The sequence below is a fragment of the Hyla sarda genome, chromosome 5 (assembly GCF_029499605.1).
Source record: "Hyla sarda isolate aHylSar1 chromosome 5, aHylSar1.hap1, whole genome shotgun sequence".
NCBI lineage: Eukaryota > Metazoa > Chordata > Amphibia > Anura > Hylidae > Hyla > Hyla sarda.
Window position 1 is genome coordinate 280,246,904 of NC_079193.1, and position 19,904 is coordinate 280,266,807.

The window sequence follows — 19,904 nt, forward strand, 5'->3', positions numbered from 1 at the left end:
TATTCATTTATTTATTTTCTATTATCCATCATCTATTTTTTATTATTATTTTTTGTCCTTTATTATGCATTTCATATCCACTTCTCGTTTTATTTGATTTCATTCTTATATTCTTTTTATCAATTATATTAACATTTCCATTTTTATTATTATACTGTTAGACAATGCTACAATTAATTATATAATTATGTGTATCGATCTCTCATTTCATAATAACAAACAACTAAAATCTCCAATATTGTATAACATCATTCATAAAATCTGTTTTTCTGCAAAAAGCTTTTTCGCACCTTTCAACAGTATTCACACATTACTCCTTACACCTACTTTTTTGTCATTGAACACTGCTCTCTAGGGAACCTATCCGTTGATTCCATTCATTGTTTTTACTATTATCCAATAATGTGTTAATAGGTGGGATTTGTGCTCTTATAAAAAGGTAACAGTTTATGGCAACCATTATGACTACTGAGGAAAGGGTTATACTACACAACCCTGAAACGCGTCTAGTCTTTTATGCATGACCATGACTTATGAACTGTGCCTATTAACAACGGCTGGTTACCTCTTATGAACTGCTAAAACCATCAGTGTATCCAGTCCGGTATCTATCCGGTCCAGATATTGCAAATCAACCCTGGTGCAGTGGTTCCGGCTCCAACAATAGCTGACGTCACACACCGGCAACACGAGGTGAGCTCCTCGCACCCAGCGCACGGTCTCCGGTTCCATCCAGCCAGCGGTGAGGACTATATCATCTCCAGCGCTTGCCAGCGCCAGCAGCTTCTCGGCATCCTGCGACCATCGGCGCCTGCCAGCGCCATTAGCCAGAAGCGACCGCCACCGCTCCTACTTGGACCTTGCTGGATCAAATTGTTAACATCTGGGACCGCTGCACAGAGGACCCAGTGCACTAAAACCATCTAGGCACTGTGGTAACAACACCTACTGCCCGGGTTGCCACTACAAGGATCGGTAACATAATTCTGAAACTGTTACAAATTGTGTAACATTATAAAAAACAATACATTTCACTTAGAACATTTGAATGAGGGAAACAATCACTTAAGCACTTCAGTTGTATCTTGCTTATCTTGTGGAGTTGGTGTCTGATTGTTACACTAACGGGCATATACCGGTTACACATCAGAAGCCAATTTTATGCCAGTGACATTGTTATAATCTATGCTATTTAAATCTATGCATAATTATTATTGATTGGTTGCTTTTATTGTATATGTTCTTCTCACATGGGCCCTGTGAGAAGTAACTAATCTTAATTTACACATATCTTATTTTAATAAATTGCTGACTATTATTATTGAAGCACGATCCAGAGATTTATTTATTTATATATTTACACTCGCCTAGAAGGTCCGGGCTACTTTTTACTTTTGGTTTCCCTTTTTGAGCAATTAAGGTATAGTTGCATGCCCTAGTTTGACCTCGGTGTGTATTAGTAATTGTGAGCTGCACATACATTTATTTTTTCTTTTAATTTACAAATCTGTCTAACTTTCTGGAGCCAGTTGTTATATATATATATATATATATATATATATATATATATAAAAAAAGTTTTTTTTCCTGGATAACCCCTTTAAGTTATTTATTTTGGCTAAACATTTAATTTGGGGAAAATGGTTTGACCCCCTAGCCCCTTGGTTTGAACAATGGTTAGCTCTTTAGGAGCGAGTTAAGAAGTTTGAGAGGTATAAAGTGGGGAATTCAACAAAAAAAAAAAAAGAAAGAATTTGAAAATTCATGGGGACTATGGGATTAAAGGGGTACTCCGGAGGAAAACTGGTGCCAGAAAGTTAAACAGATTTGCAAATGACTTCTACTAAAAAATCTTAATCCTTCCTGTACTTATTAGCTGCTGAATACTACAGAGGAAATTCTTTTCTTTTTGGAACACAAAGCTCTCTGCTGAATCACGAGCACAGTGCTCTCTGCTGACATCTCTGTCCATTTTAGGAACTGTCCAGTGCAGCATATGTTTGCTATGGGGATTTTCTCCTACTCTGGACAGTTTTAAATCGGACAGAGATGTCAGCAGAGAGCACTGTGCTCGTGATATCAGCAGAGAGCTCTGTATTCCCAAATTTAAAAAAAAAATTTCCTCTGTAGTATTCAACAGCTAATAAGTACTGGAAGGATTAAGATTCTTTTAATAGAAGTAATTACAAATCTGTTCAACTTCCTGGCACCAGTTGATAAAAAAAAAAAAAAACTATAATGATCAAATTATTATTATTTTTTTTCACGCACGGAGATGGGGGGGGGGGATTGTGAAAAGTATTAATTGTAACTGCATATTATGATGTTTTTTTTGTGATGCTCAGTATAAATCAATAAAATATATTAAAATATAAAACAAAAGTCAATAGCATTTCTGAGCACAAAAGCAGGAAACACACAGGTTACATCTTACAAGTATGCAGGGGTTAAAACAACAGATGCGTAACTCATTAGCATAGTTCTATATGTATTGCTTTATTAAAAGGGATCACTCTCCTTAAAGGGGTACTCTGACTCTGTTGGGTTAAAATAAAAATAAAAAAAAACTGTAGACGTATATGGAATTTTTATCTGGCTGTCCAAATCCAGAAGCCGATATCAGCCGATATGACTACTTCACTACTTGCTTGAGCAGCTGCTGACTACTACAATATCCAGAATGCTTTATCAGCTAAGCAAACATAGCACATGTATTTGACTTGACTACGCTCTACACAAATGTCTTAAAAGAGACATACGACGTCTCTAATGATAAAGTACTGCGAATGCTGCATTTGCCTGAAGCTCCAACACTGAGGCCGCTCCGCAGCTTGAAAGTCTTCAGTCAATTATACGTCCTCAGATTTAAACTTTCATAAATACAAACGTTTCAGTGAAATGAACTGTTTAAAATATGAAGTTGCTGGAAATATTAAGCCCCATGCTGTGTGACAAGTACAGTTCCAATAGAATGTTGTCTTATTCAGAAGGCTGGTCTGGTGAGTCAGTACTGACCCATTTATTCGGCTATGATTTGGGGTCTGTTCTGTACTGAGGTTGACTCAGAGAGTGACTCACTGGACCTACCGTATGAAGTCATCGCGCTGCACATTTTAGAACACAAACTTAGAAGGGACATTGGGGGGGTGTAGCAATGTGTGATTTTATGTATGTTTCTTTGCGTCAAATGGAGCATATTTGCGCCAAAATTATCAATTGTCGTACGCAAGTTTGTAATTTTGGCACAAATGTAGCCCTGCAGGCGCAGACCCCAGAATTCCAGGCAGTGAATCTGACTTTGGGACATTCTATTGTTGTAGCTATTTTCTCTGTCACTTTATTCATGGTGTAGATTTGCGCCTAAATGAAGGTATTTGTGCCTAAACTTGCGCCAAATTGAAAAGTCGCAACAAATGAATTCCAGACCAAAGAATGATTGTAACTGAAATCACGACTAACAAAGTGAAATCAGTGGATACAAAAAAGAAGATTGCAGCAGCACACATTGGTCAAAAAATTGAGGCTCTTAGCGCACTTTTTTGATCAAAAACGTGTCCCCCGTGAAATCAGTCATTTTGTTCTAAACCATTTGGCGCAATTGTTTGTCGCAAAAAGTGACATAAAAGGAAATTTGAGACAAATCACAGTATAAAAAAACAGGGTAAAATCCTTCATACATTCCCCCATTGAATTTGTTTTTGTAACTTCATCCACAGTTAAATGACTAGACTTATAAACGTGTGTTTAAGCGCATATTTATGTCCTAACCCATCAGACTATAACCCAGATCAGTCACACCTTACTCCAGCAGTGAACTGAACGTTAAAGGGGTACTCCGGTGGAAAACAATATTTTTAAATCAACTGGTGCCAGAAAATGAAATAGATTTGTAAATCAAAAAGGATCACGTACGTGCACTCACTGCAAGACAGAGAGAATCAGATGTGAAGGTCCGGTGACGGGGTGACGGGTCTCGACATCGTTGCTGGCGTGTGGCGCTTGGAGGCTGCGCCGGCAGTTTCGCACATAAGTGCGTGCTTCTTCCGGCCTAGAGGCCGGAAGAAGCATGCACTTACGTCCGAAACTGCCGGCGTAGCCTCCGAGCGCCACACGCCAGCGACGAGACCTGGCACCCCGTCACCGGACCTTCACATCTGATTCTCTCTGCCTTGCGGTGAGTGCACGTACGTGATCCTTTTTGTACTAACATTGGAAACTTTATACTGTTGTATGTGCACCCCGCAGGAGACACTGACATAGGTCACCGAGGACCGTTCTACTGATATAAGGTGATATTGTTCTCAAGAGTTCTCTCCCCTTTTCTGTTACGTTTGTAGATTTGTAAATCACTTCTATTTAAAAATCCTAATCCTTCCAGTACTTATCAGCTACTGTATACTACAGAGGAAGTTCTTTTTTTTTATTGAATTTCTTTTCTGTCTGACCACAGTGCTCTCTGACACCTGACACCTCTGTCCATGTCAGGAACTGTCTGGAGCAGGAGAGGTTTGCTACAGTGATTTTCTCCTGCTCTGGACAATTCCAGACATGGACAGAGGTGTCAGCAGAGAGCACTGTGGTCAGACAGAAAAGAAATTTAAAAAGAAAAGAACTTCCTCTGTAGTATACAGCAACTGATAAGTACTGGAAGAATTAATATTTTTATATAGGAGAAATTTGACAAATCTCTATAACTTTCTGGCACAAGTTGATTTAAAAAAAGTTTTCCACTGGAGTACCCCTTTAAGGTAGGGCCACACATTGTGGATTTGCTGCAGACTTTGTGCGGGATGTACGGTAGGAACAAAGTAAAAAAAAAAAACTGAAATCTGATTAGAGCAACATCTACATGGAGTTTGTACGGACGTGGACAAAATTGTTTGTACTCTCCCATTAAAGACAGAAAACTCCACAATGCTCCATGAAATAACTTGAAACTTAGTTCACGAGCTATATACACCAACAAAAAGAAAACTAGTAGTGAAAAGTATGTATTTTATTTAACAAATATAAGAATAACAGACGTTTAAAATATGAAAGAATAAAAACAAGGCACTACAAGAACAACTGCAGGTAAGTGGAGGAGGTACAGCAGGCATAAATACATGGAATACAGGGAAAAATATGTCATAAATAACAATAGAAGATTTATAAAATCAGGATAGTAAAAAGGATAGTAAAAAGAGGTCATGACATCCTGCCATGCATTGCCTACCTACCAGCTACAACCCCAACGTACGTTTCGCTTGTGCTTCGTTGTGCATTGCCTACCTAACAGCTCCAACCCCAACATACGTTTCGCTTGTGCTTCGTCAGGGGGCGTGTCTCAGACACGCCCCCTGATGAAGAACAAGCGAAACGTACGTTGGGGTTGGAGCTGGTAGGTAGGCAATGCATGGCAGGATGTCATGACCTCTTTTTACTGTTAGCTTCCTATTAATTCTGTGAATAGTATCTGTCTAGCATTTATTATACATATGCTGATTTTATAAATCTTCTATTGTTATTTATGACATATTTTTCCCTGTATTCCATGTATTCCTCCTCCACTTACCTGCAGTTGTTCTTGTAGTGCCTTGTTTTTATTCTTTCATATTTTAAACGTCTGTTATTCTTATATTTGTTAAATAAAATACATACTTTTCACTACTAGTTTTCTTTTTTGTTGGTGTATATGTATATTTCATAAACAAGTGGTAGCCCTTCCCCCTACGGCTAGGCCCCTCTTACGTGTGTTGGTGAAAGAATATTAGTTCACGAGCTGTAAATACGGCCACACATCAGCCTCATGAACAGAATTATTCAGTACATAACAGTACCTGCTGGCGGTCTAGCTTCATCCTCTTGGCAGCATTCCTACTTTCACTCTCACAGGCTGAGGCTAAGATACTTTCTGCTACAGCGGAGGTGAGGTGCGAGGGGATAGGTCGGGACTGGAAAAAAGCATATTAGAGATATAGCGGGATTAAAAAGTTGGTAGATATGTAAGGGTTAAATGAAGACAGGACTGCATTAACTGAAACATCACTTTACAATGCACGTACACGCAACACAAACTGATAGGGGGGAAATGAACTGATGAAAAAATGAAGAAACACAGGATACTGCTTCCCCTGGAATATATCACAATTCATAGGACATTATAAAAAAATAAAAAAAAGATCTCAAAATACAATAAATAATACAGAAATAACACACAGAGCTTACATTGGACATGACGTGATCAGATAGTGCTGTACACTATCATACATCTGTAGTGATATCACCAAGGTGGTACTTTCCATACAGGCAGACCATATGGCTGTTATGGGGACCTTAGAGAGAGGGGGCCCAGCCCCAGTTTGTCCTATTCTTTTTTTCATTGGTTAAAACTGCACAGAACTCCCTTCTCCAGTTGTTTGTATTGTCAACAAATTATTGGATAGGGTATTGACCAATAGGTCATAGAAAGCAAATCAGTGGCAAATCACCGTAATAGGCGTCTCTGCATTCCGCCATTTCTATAGGACCCCCTCTCTCCTATGTACACCACTGGATATCCCCATCTAACCCACGTGCACCAAGACTGCCATGGAACCTCCAAGTTTCTATACTACTTTAGCATTACGAATACAAAATATTGTTGTTCACGCTACATTACACTTGCCCAGAAAAAAAACACTACTTCATATGTTGCTTTTTTTCTTAATACAAAGTGGTCCCTCAAGTTACAATATTAATTGGTTCCGGGACGACCATTGTAAGTTGAAACCATTGTATGTTGAGACCAGAATTCTGTGGAAACCTGGTAATTGGGTCTAAAGGCACCAAAATATCATCCAAAAAAATTGGAAAATGTGAGGATAAAAGAAAAATAAGTAGATTACTAATACAGATAAAGAAAATCCTTACATATAAAAGTAAGGAAGATCTGCTGGGAGCTGTAAGTCACTGTCTATGTCAGTGTTTCCCAAGCAGGGAGAATCCAGCTGTTGCAAAACTACAACTCCCAGCATGCCCGGACAGCCAAAGGCTGTCCGGGCATGCTGGGAGTTGTAGTTTTGCAACAGCTGGGGCCACCCTGCTTGGGAAACACTGGTCTATGTAGAGGAAAGGAGCTTCTTCCGGGTCCTGTACAGAACACACAGTGTCCCAAAAAAGTAATGGAGTTGTCCTCACCTGGTGTCCAAAGGAGCATCTAACCCTGATACAGGTAAAGTGTACAGAACATGTAATACCAGACACCAGTCAGTGCATACGCTTCAGTAATACCAGGGTTTTACCAGTGAATGCCCATTTTGATTGGTTGGTTCTTCCAGCCATTGACACGTTTCACAGATCTGGACTGTCTGTAGCATTGTATGTTGAGTCTGGTTTCAAGTTACGATGGTCCAGAAAAGACAATTGTATGTTGAAACTATTGTATGTTGAGGCCATTGTAAGTTGAGGGATCACTGTACACTACTAAAAGAAATTGTGCACTTTTCAAAATGTATCAAAAATGCTATTCAGTAAGTAAAACACCATATTCTCAGGATTACAAGTGTCCAAGAACAGAAACTGAGCAAGGAAAATAAATAAAGTGAGAAAAATATAAAACCCCTATAAAACAAAATAACATTATTAATGGATTTTCTGCATTTATTTAATCAAAAACAAAAGCTCCTCAACCCTTATACGTGCATTGTGAAGTATAACGCATTATATAGAGTACAGTCTATCAAGCCTGATCCGCCCAGCATATTTTTTAATCATTTTTTAGAGGAAGCTTTTGTTATAATGTTTTTCTCATTTATGCACAATACAATACCTTTTTACTTTAATATTTACAGTACAAATTAGCTCGCTAGCGTCGCCTTTAAAAGTAAATCTTAAGCCAGTGGATACTAGATTTATAGGGACAGAAGCTTGATCCAGGGACTGCCATACTTGGAATCGGGAAGGAATTGTTACCTCTGGTATGAGGGTTTTTTTGCCTTCCTCTGGATCAACTCAGCAGGGACTTAAAGGGGTACTCCACTGGAAAACATTTTTTTTTAAATCAAGTGGTGCCAGAAAATGAAACAGATTTTTAAATTACTTCTATTTAAAAATTTTAACCCTTACAGTACTTATCAGCTGCTGTATGTTCCAGAGGTGTTCTTTTCTGTTTGCATTTCCTTTCTGTCGGACCACAGTGCTCTCTTTCTGACACCTTTGTCCATTTTAGGAACTGTCCAGAGTAGGAGCAAATTCCTGTAGCAAACCTATCCTGCTCCGGACAATTCCTAAAATGGACAGAGGTGTCTGCAGAAAGCACTGTGGTCAGACAGAAAAGAACTTCCTGTGGAACATATAGCAGCTGATAAGTACTGGAAGGATTAAGATTTTTAAACAGAAGTAATTTACAAATCTGTTTAACTTTCTGGTACCAGGTGATTTAAAAAAAATATGTTTTCCAGGGGAGTACCCCTTTCATAGGGATATCGGTTGAACTTGATGGACTCCAGTCTTGTTTTAACCTTATGAACTATGTTACTAAGTGCTTCACCCCTCAAATAGCCTTGAAACATGACTAGGGATTGTCAGCCAAATCAGTAGCTCCTCCAAAACAGCAGTTTAGGGTTCTTACCCCTCATCAATATAGAGCGGGGTGCCGGATAGCTGGGTGAGAGGCTTTGGACATGGACAAATAGAGCCTTATTAAAGGGATGTGCCATCATATGAAATATTAACAGTAGATACATTCACCTATTATATCTAATACTCTATAGAAAAATGCTGGGTGAGAAAATGTATGTGAGAAATAATTACCATCAATGTGACATGTCATTGTGTGAAGCTGGCTTTTCTCTCTCTGAAATCACCTTGCTGGAACATTAGGAGAAGTAATATTTATATAGGGATAATTTCAGGTCAAACCTACTCAATTAATCCCCTGGCAGAGAACTGCAATGTTTTATGGGTCTTTTAACAGTAGGAATACCGAGCGCAATGACAATGTTCAAATAAGTGTTTATGGTGTTCAAAAGCAGCTTACAAATGATGTCCTTAATGCGACAAAAGCAACAATTTACTTCTCTAATAAAATAAAGTTAAGCTCACAGTAATAATGAGGAAGTTTGTTATCCATAAATACACATATTGCGGCATTAAAATGAATGGAACGTTTGAATCCCGTCCTCGTGTGTTTGTTGTGCAGTAATCACAAATAGTGGTTAGTATTACCGCAGAATCCAAGTGCCTGGTGCAGGGTACAAACGCTGTGGGTGCATCACCTACCTTCTCTATTTCCAGACCTTCTCTGACCTAAAGGTTGGCTAGATCAGTCTTATGCTAAGCTACCCATTCGCCAACCCTATTGTGCGCCAAACCACTCGTTTCCAAGTTATCCTATGTGGCAAACTATTTATTCATCTACTTAACTATGTACTAGACCATTCCTTACCTTGTGGTTTTACGTGCTAAACTACCTCTTTACCAAAGGTACATACCATGGCTCCCTCCCAAACCATTTATTCACCAATTTTACTATGTGCTCGATCTCTTCTTCTTATCACAGGGACAGTGTAGAAATGTTAAAAATTCATTTTCCTTTCCCTAGAAAAATTAATTCTCCCCCTACACTTAAGCTAGAAGCTTACCAGCAAAACATATCAGGGGAGATTTATCATAACCTGCGCAGTAAAAAAGTTGACTAGTTGCCCATAGCAACCAATCAGATTGCTTCATTCATCTTTAAAAAAAAAAACTCTGAACAATGAAAGAAGCAATTTGATGTACCTTTGGGACTCTTTGTTGCCTTCTTTCCTCTCTCCTGTCCGTGCTCCACTCTTTCTCTCTCTCCTGCTTCTCATTAGTGTTGAGCGGCATAGGCCATATTCGAATTCGCAATATTTTGCACATATATGGACGAATATTCGTCATATATTCACTAAATTCGCATATTCATAATATTCGCGTTCTATTTTCGCATATGCAAAAATTCGCGTATGCGAAAATTTGCGTATGCAAAAATTAGCATATATAAAAATTAGCATACACAAAAATTTGCATATGCGAAAATTAGCATATGCAAATTTTCGCATATGCGAAAATTTGCACGCCAATCTCACACAGTAGTATTAGAGCCTTCTTTGCACCACACAAGCTGGAAGCAGAGAGGGGTGATCACTGTGAAAAAAAAAAAAAACTAATATTCAGAATTACGAATATATAGTGCTATATTTGCGAATTCGCGAATATGCGATTTTCACGAATAAAATTCGTATTGCGAATATTCGCGAGCAACATTACTTCTCATCTTTTTTGTTTTTCCTTTCTTTTCATGTCCTTTCCTTGTTTTCTCTGATGATTTCCTTGTGTTTTGTTTGATGTTCCTGTTTTCTATTGTTGGGTACTTGCTTTACCCTATGTTGTTGAGCGGAGCACGGTGACCCTTGTCCCCAATGGGCGTCCTGGTTGCGTTACAGTGTGGTGTGTGCCGCACAAACTCTCTAGTTACACGGCATTTGATTTCAGTTCTGACTAGGATCGCTCTCTATGTGTCAATTTTAAAATATTTGTTGTTCTTGCTCTGCTCTATTGGTTTGTATTTTTTCTCTGCATGTTTATTGTTTGCCTATTATTTGTCCCTTCTCCAGCTTTGAAATTGTGCCCCACCCAAAACCATAAGTTGAATATATTCTTGCTTTTCTGCGCCTCATTGAAGAAGTTTTGTTTGGAATTGGTGGGAAAAAGAAGTTATATTTTATTATGGCCTAATAATGGCTCAACCAAACATATGACCAAATAATCACCACAAATAATCAATGCTCAAGAGGTTCAGATGTTGCAAAGACTAAAACACTACAATAAGGAAGAAATGTGAGGCAAAAGACTTTGATCAAACAAGGTAATTTAATTATTTAAAAAAAAAAAAAATTACTAATCTCCAGAACATTTTATATTCACTAGGGCATTATGGGGGTTGAAGGGGGCAGAGGAAAATTATTCCACTGGTTTATACAGACAGGGGGCAACAGCAACAAAAAGGCTAGGCCACTGCTCCTTCCAGCAGACTGCCGGCGCCCTGTTCAGGAGATCGCGAGGGGGGGGTCCCAGCTCCATGATCATGATATATATATATATATATATATATATATATATATCCTGCTATGAAATTCTGATTTACTATAGTATGGACAGGGCGTCTCCCGCTCTGGTTGACCTGTCCTATTATGAATTTCACAGACAATTGTCTGATTTGAATGGGTTCTGTGTAATGCTTTATTTTTCCTGTGATGGCGCTGCAGTGAGGAACTCTGTGATATGGTGTTGTCTATCAAACTTTCTAACAAAAAGGAGTAGGCTTTATTTTCAATAAAACCAGTGAACTTTATTTCTTTTTATTATCTGTTTTATCTTAGGCTAGTTTCACATTGCCGTCAGTCTCCGCTTTTCAGAATTTGGTCGGGAGTTTAGCAGAGAAAGAAAATAGTGCATGCACTTTTTTTTCTTCACTATACTCAGGTAAAATACCGGATCCCTGACCGACCCCATTCGAGTGACCCTGCAGTTTCCGTTCCACTCCGTCCCATTTCAGGGCAAGGAAAAAAAAAGTGCTGAATGGGACAGATCCCGTTTTTATTTTTCATTCTATTTTCTGTACATGATTATAGGGAGACCATATTACCTGAGCTGCTGTTAACACGTAGTCCTTAGGAAACAACAGACTGGAGCAGACTCAATGCCTTCTATGGCAGAGTTTTCTAGCCATGCACTGTAATCTGTGCACTGTTATCTGTGCAGGAAAGCCTTGACCATCACTTATTCTAAATGGGTGATCCTGTCCTATCTATGTAAAGGTATCACCTGTCAATGTAATTTCAACTGTGATAATAAAGAGGAGCAAGTCAACAATTCATCACTACAAGAAATGTCAGCTTATTATGAATCTTAGTGGCCAGAGTAAAAACTGCAAGATCTCAGGATTTTTAATACAGGTAATGACATTGAAAAATAAAAGAAAAAACAACATAAAACATTTCTACGGTTGTGTTCACACATCCAGGTTTTTCATTGAAATTATTGAAAAAGAAGCCAGGAATGGATTTGAAAAAAGTCTCAGTCATTTACTTTATTTGTGTCCATGATCTGTTCCTGGCTTTACATTTATTAATTGCAATTAAAAACCTAATCATGTGAACACAGGCTTAAAGCAAAACTGTTCTTGTGCACTAAACCTAAGAAACGGTAAATCATTTGGATTGAAGTGAGGTAAAACTCATCCATATCTGTGGTCCGTTTACAGAGATATACAATGTATAAGCCTCCATTGCTAATATGTTATTCGCCGGCTTTGTGCAATGGAGACGGGGCCTGGCATCCCTGCCCTTATCCTTCTGCTCCGATATGCATGCCCACAGAGCACTCACATGGGAGGAGGGTCCTCCATGAATACTAATGAGGTGGGTGGGCATATATGGGGCTGAGGGTTAGGAGGCAAAGATGCTGGGAATCAGATTATGAAGTTATACCTCATTTAAATCCGGTTCACCCACATTGTAACCCTGTGTATTGGGTTTAGTATGGGTTTCAGTTTCCCTTTAAATATATTTCTAACATAAAAACCTGATTTCAATTTAAGGTCAATCTCTGATAACACCTTTCCTTTAAGTGGTACACGAAGGATATATATGATACGATGAACAGCTACTCACCTCAGCTAACCTAACACTGGTGACACTGGTACTTTACGCCAATATTACACTAAATTCCTCTAATGTGGTAACTAAGCAACCTATTTATTGAAGAGTCTGAAATGGTTTCATGTTGGCATTGTAATAGATCCTATACAAATTCTTGTCAGAACACTGGGAATTTATGGTTACTTCATAGTCAAAACCATTAAGTATAATAGCTTATTAGCATTTGAAGTTGTTATATAGTTTTGTCCGTCAACACTTTTAATCTATGTAGTGACTACAGTGACTATGTCTGGACAATTTCCCAAACATATGTTTTTTTTGCAGGACTGCAATTTTGATTCCCACTGAAGAAAGGATATGTTAAAAGAAACTGTCATCACTTTCATGCTGCCTGAACCACAAGTCATTATGATCCTTGGTAGCTTTTCACTGCTCCACTGTCCTTAAATGGATCCCTCCCTACATCCAAACAGGGAGAGATCTATAAGTTAAGGCTGGCGGAGCAGGGAAAGCCACCAAGGACCATGATGACTTGTGGTTCAGGTCAACCTTTAAAGCAAATGGGTCCTCTGTGCAGTGGTATACACTAACAAACATTAAAGGAGTACTCTGCCGAAAAACATCTTATCCCCTATCCAAAGGATAAGGGGATGAGAAGTCTGATTGCAGGGCTCCCGCCACTGGGGACCCCCGCGATCTCCAGGCCGGCAGCGTCAGCGTCCGGAACACAGAATCTGGAGCTTCCATGTTCGAATAGGGGATAACATGTTTTTTGGTGGAGTACCCCTTTAAGGAAAATGTGCAGAGTTATAAGACTGCATGCGACCTGAGGACACATGTAGACCTGGATACACGTATGCAGGTAAAATATAAGGAAAACAATTATCTGACTTTATAACAGTGTAAAGTTATCGAGTGATCTGACTAAAGGGCTGTATCTATCTATCTATCTATCCATCTATCTATCTATCTATCTATCTATATATATATATGTATTTGTAAAAGTTTGAGTGCAAGTCCACATTGAAAAAGCAGTGTGTGATCATTTGCATTTCATAAGGCATATGTGCGAATATACATTATATGTCTCTATGAAGCACTGACACATAACTGGATCAACCAATGCTCACTGGCTTTGATAAGACTATGAAATATTGTCATCATTTCTGTTACATGAACAATTGTACATATTGTTAATGCACTACTGATGTCTTTTTCTACACTGCTCAAAAAAATAAAGGGAACACTAAGATAACACATCCTTAATCTGAATGAATGACCTAATTGTATGAAATACTTTTGTATTAATTATATTTTTATAATTTTGTATTATTTTATATTTCATCTTTACATAGTTGAATGTGTTGACAATAAAATCACACAAAAATTATCAATGGAAATCAAATTTATCAACCCATGGAGGTCTGGATATGGAGTCACACTGTTACGCCGAGCGCTCCGGGTCCCCGCTCCTCCCCGGAGCGCTCGCTACACTTCCCTCACTGCAGCGCCCCGGTCGGTTCCACGGACCCGGGGCGCTGCGTTACCACCTCCGGCCGGGATGCGATTCGCGATACGGGTAGCGCCCGCTCGCGATGCGCACCCCGGCTCCCGTACCTGACTCGCTCCCCGTCAGTTCTGTCCCGGCGCGCGCGGCCCCGCTCCCTAGGGCGCGCGCGCGCCGGGTCTTTGCGATTTAAAGGGCCACTGCACCGCTGATTGGTGCAGTGGTTCCAATTAGTGTTTACACCTGTGCACTTCCCTATATCACCTCACTTCCCCTTCACTCCCTCGCCGGATCTTGTTGCCCTAGTGCCAGTGAAAGCGTTCCTTGTGTGTTCCTTGCCTGTGATTCCAGACCTTCTGCCGTTGCCCCTGACTACGATCCTTGCTGCCTGCCCCGACCTTCTGCTACGTCCGACCTTGCTTCTGTCTACTCCCTTGTACCGCGCCTATCTTCAGCAGCCAGAGAGGTTGAGCCGTTGCTAGGGGATACGACCTGGTCACTACCGCCGCAGCAAGACCATCCCGCTTTGCGGCGGGCTCTGGTGAAAACCAGTAGTGACTTAGAACCGATCCTCTAGCACGGTCCACGCCAATCCCTCTCTGGCACAGAGGATCCACCACCTGCCAGCCGGCATCGTGACAGTAGATCCGGCCATGGATCCCGCTGAAGTTCCTCTGCCAGTTGTCGCTGACCTCACCACGGTGGTCGCCCAGCAGTCACAACAGATTGCGCAACAAGGCCAACAGCTGTCTCAACTGACTGTTATGCTACAACAGTTACTACCACAGCTCCAGCAATCATCTCCTCCGCCAGCTCCTGTACCTCCTCCGCAGCGAGTGGCCGCTTCTGGAATACGACTATCCTTGCCGGATAAATTTGATGGGGACTCTAAGTTTTGCCGTGGCTTTCTTTCCCAATGTTCATTACACTTGGAGATGATGTCGGACCAGTTCCCCACTGAAAGGTCTAAGGTGGCTTTCGTAGTCAGCCTGCTGTCTGGAAAAGCCCTGGCTTGGGCCACACCGCTCTGGGACCGCAATGACCCCGTCACTGCCTCTGTACACTCCTTCTTCTCGGAAATTCGAAGTGTCTTTGAGGAACCTGCCCGAGCCTCTTCTGCTGAGACTGCCCTGTTGAACCTGGTCCAGGGTAATTCTTCCGTTGGCGAGTATGCCGTACAGTTCCGTACCCTTGCTTCAGAATTATCCTGGAATAATGAGGCACTCTGCGCGACCTTTAAAAAAGGCCTATCCAGCAACATTAAAGATGTTCTGGCCGCACGAGAAATCCCTGCTAACCTACATGAACTCATCCATCTTGCCACTCGCATTGACATGCGTTTTTCCGAACGGCGTCAGGAGCTCCGCCAGGATATGGACTCTGTTCGCACGAGGCGTTTCTTCTCCCCGGCTCCTCTCTCCTCTGGTCCCCTGCAACCTGTTCCTGTGCCTCCCGCCGTGGAGGCTATGCAGGTCGACCGGTCTCGCCTGACACCCCAAGAGAGGACACGACGCCGCATGGAGAATCTCTGCCTGTACTGTGCTAGTACCGAACACTTCCTGAAGGATTGTCCTATCCGTCCTCCCCGCCTGGAAAGACGTCCGCTGACTCCGCACAAAGGTGAGACAGTCCTTGATGTCTACTCTGCTTCTCCACGTCTTACTGTGCCTGTGCGGATGTCTGCCTCTGCCTTCTCCTTCTCTGCTGTGGCCTTCTTGGACTCTGGATCTGCAGGAAATTTTATCTTGGCCTCTCTCGTCAACAGGTTCAACATCCCGGTGACCAGTCTCGCCAGACCCCTCTACATCAATTGTGTAAACAATGAAAGATTGGACTGTACTATACGTTTCCGCACGGAGCCCCTTCTAATGCGCATCGGATCTCATCACGAGAGGATTGAACTGTTGGTCCTCCCCAATTGCACTTCTGAAATCCTTCTTGGACTTCCCTGGCTTCAACTCCATTCCCCAATCCTGGATTGGTCCACTGGGGAGATCAAGAGTTGGGGGCCCTCTTGTTCCAAGGACTGCTTAAAACCGGTTCCCAGTAAACCTTGCCGTGTCCCTGTGCTTCCTCATGTAACCGGTCTCCCTAAGGCCTATATGGACTTTGCGGACGTTTTTTGCAAAAAACAAGCTGAGACTCTACCTCCTCACAGGCCTTATGATTGTCCCATTGACCTCCTCCCGGGCACTACTCCACCCCGGGGCAGAATCTATCCTCTGTCCGTCCCAGAGACTCTTGCCATGTCTGAATACGTCCAAGAAAATTTAAAAAAGGGCTTTATCCGTAAATCCTCCTCTCCTGCCGGAGCCGGATTTTTCTTTGTGTCCAAAAAAGATGGCTCTCTACGTCCTTGCATTGACTACCGCGGTCTTAATAAAATCACGGTTAAGAACCGCTACCCCCTACCCCTCATCTCTGAACTCTTTGATCGTCTCCAAGGTGCCCATATTTTTACCAAACTGGACTTAAGAGGTGCTTATAATCTCATCCGCATCAGAGAGGGGGATGAATGGAAAACGGCATTTAACACCAGAGATGGACACTTTGAGTATCTGGTCATGCCCTTTGGTCTATGCAACGCCCCTGCCGTCTTCCAAGACTTTGTTAATGAAATTTTTCGTGATCTCCTATACTCCTGTGTTGTTGTATATCTGGACGATATCCTGATTTTTTCTGCCAATCTTGAAGAACACCGCCAGCATGTCCGTATGGTTCTTCAGAGACTTCGTGATAATCAACTCTATGCCAAAATAGAGAAATGTCTGTTTGAATGCCAATCTCTTCCTTTTCTAGGATACTTGGTCTCTGGCCAGGGACTACAAATGGACCCAGATAAACTCTCTGCCGTCTTAGATTGGCCACGCCCCTCCGGACTCCGTGCCATCCAACGTTTTTTGGGGTTCGCCAATTATTACAGGCAATTTATTCCACATTTTTCTACCATTGTGGCTCCTATTGTGGCTTTAACAAAAAAAAATGCCGATCCCAAGTCTTGGCCTCCTCAAGCGGAAGACGCCTTTAAACGACTCAAGTCTGCCTTTTCTTCGGCTCCCGTGCTCTCCAGACCTGACCCATCTAAACCCTTCCTATTGGAGGTTGATGCCTCCTCAGTGGGAGCTGGAGCTGTCCTTCTACAAAAAAACTCTTCCGGGCATGCTGTTACTTGTGGTTTTTTTTCCAGGACCTTCTCTCCGGCGGAGAGGAACTACTCCATCGGGGATCGAGAGCTTCTAGCCATTAAATTAGCACTTGAGGAATGGAGGCATCTGCTGGAGGGATCAAGATTTCCAGTTATTATTTACACCGATCACAAGAACCTCTCCTACCTCCAGTCTGCCCAACGGCTGAATCCTCGTCAGGCCAGGTGGTCTCTGTTCTTTGCCCGATTTAATTTTGAAATTCACTTTCGGCCTGCTGATAAGAACATTAGGGCCGATGCTCTCTCTCGTTCCTCAGATGTCTCTGAAATTGAACTCTCTCCTCAACACATCATTCCTCCTGACTGCCTGATTTCCACTTCTCCAGCCTCCATCAGACAAACTCCTCCAGGAAAGACCTTTGTTTCTCCACGCCAACGCCTTGGGATCCTCAAATGGGGTCACTCCTCCCATCTCGCAGGTCATGCGGGCATTAAGAAATCTGTGCAACTCATCTCTCGCTTCTATTGGTGGCCGACTCTAGAGACTGATGTGGTGGACTTTGTGCGAGCCTGCACTATCTGTGCCCGGGATAAGACTCCTCGCCAGAAGCCCGCTGGTTTTCTTCATCCTCTACCTGTCCCCGAACAACCTTGGTCTCTGATTGGTATGGATTTTATTACTGACTTACCCCCATCCCATGGCAACACTGTTATTTGGGTGGTCGTTGATCGATTCTCCAAAATGGCACATTTCATCCCTCTTCCTGGTCTTCCTTCAGCGCCTCAGTTGGCTAAACAATTTTTTGTACACATTTTTCGTCTTCACGGGTTGCCTACACAGATCGTCTCGGATAGAGGCGTCCAATTTGTGTCTAAATTCTGGAGGGCTCTCTGTAAACAACTCAAGATTAAATTAAATTTTTCTTCTGCATACCATCCTCAATCCAATGGACAAGTAGAGAGAATTAACCAGATCTTGGGTGACTATTTACGACATTTTGTTTCCTCCCGCCAGGATGACTGGGCAGATCTTCTACCTTGGGCCGAATTCTCGTATAATTTCAGAATCTCTGAATCTTCCTCCAAATCTCCGTTTTTCGTGGTGTACGGCCGTCACCCTCTTCCCCCCCTCCCTACCCCCTTGCCCTCTGGTCTGCCCGCTGTGGATGAAATTTCTCGTGATCTTTCCACCATATGGAAAGAGACTCAAAATTCTCTCTTACAGGCTTCTTCTCGCATGAAGAGATTCGCAGATAAGAAAAGAAGAGCTCCTCCCATTTTTTCCCCTGGAGACAAGGTATGGCTCTCCGCTAAATATGTCCGTTTCCGTGTCCCGAGCTATAAGTTGGGACCACGCTATCTTGGTCCTTTTAAAGTTTTGTCTCAAATTAATCCTGTCTCTTACAAACTTCTTCTTCCTCCTTCTCTTCGTATCCCTAATGCCTTTCACGTCTCTCTTCTTAAACCTCTCATCCTCAACCGTTTTTCTCCTAAATCTGTTCCTCCCACTCCTGTTTCCGGCTCCTCGGACATCTTCTCTGTCAAAGAAATCTTGGCCTCTAAAAAAGTCAGAGGAAAAACTTTTTTTTTAGTGGATTGGGAGGGTTGTGGTCCAGAAGAGAGGTCCTGGGAACCTGAGGACAATATCCTGGACAAAAGTCTGATCCTCAGGTTCTCAGGCCCCAAGAAGAGGGGGAGACCCAAGGGGGGGGGTACTGTTACGCCGAGCGCTCCGGGTCCCCGCTCCTCCCCGGAGCGCTCGCTACACTTCCCTCACTGCAGCGCCCCGGTCGGTTCCACGGACCCGGGGCGCTGCGTTACCACCTCCGGCCGGGATGCGATTCGCGATACGGGTAGCGCCCGCTCGCGATGCGCACCCCGGCTCCCGTACCTGACTCGCTCCCCGTCAGTTCTGTCCCGGCGCGCGCGGCCCCGCTCCCTAGGGCGCGCGCGCGCCGGGTCTTTGCGATTTAAAGGGCCACTGCACCGCTGATTGGTGCAGTGGTTCCAATTAGTGTTTACACCTGTGCACTTCCCTATATCACCTCACTTCCCCTTCACTCCCTCGCCGGATCTTGTTGCCCTAGTGCCAGTGAAAGCGTTCCTTGTGTGTTCCTTGCCTGTGATTCCAGACCTTCTGCCGTTGCCCCTGACTACGATCCTTGCTGCCTGCCCCGACCTTCTGCTACGTCCGACCTTGCTTCTGTCTACTCCCTTGTACCGCGCCTATCTTCAGCAGCCAGAGAGGTTGAGCCGTTGCTAGGGGATACGACCTGGTCACTACCGCCGCAGCAAGACCATCCCGCTTTGCGGCGGGCTCTGGTGAAAACCAGTAGTGACTTAGAACCGATCCTCTAGCACGGTCCACGCCAATCCCTCTCTGGCACAGAGGATCCACCACCTGCCAGCCGGCATCGTGACACACACTCAAAATCAAAGTGGAAAACCACACTACAGGCTGATCCAACTTTGATGTAATGTCCTCAAAATGAGTCTCAGTAGTGTGTGTGGCCTCCACGTGCCCGTATGACCTCCCTACAATGCCTTGGCATGCTCCTGATGAGGTGGCGGATGGTCTCCTGAGGGATGTCCTCCCAGACCTGGA

General features: G+C 42.6%; 1 protein-coding gene across 5 annotated transcripts in view; it reads right to left on the bottom strand.

The window, feature by feature from the left end:
* Positions 1-19,904, bottom strand: part of NOL4 (nucleolar protein 4) — a 336,038-nt gene that overhangs the window by 26,816 nt on the left and 289,318 nt on the right. For all 5 annotated transcript variants that reach the window (XM_056521813.1, XM_056521812.1, XM_056521816.1 and 2 more), the window contains one exon: positions 5,820-5,933. In XM_056521813.1, coding sequence (XP_056377788.1) covers positions 5,820-5,933 — 114 coding nt within the window. The remainder of the gene's footprint in view (positions 1-5,819; positions 5,934-19,904) is intronic.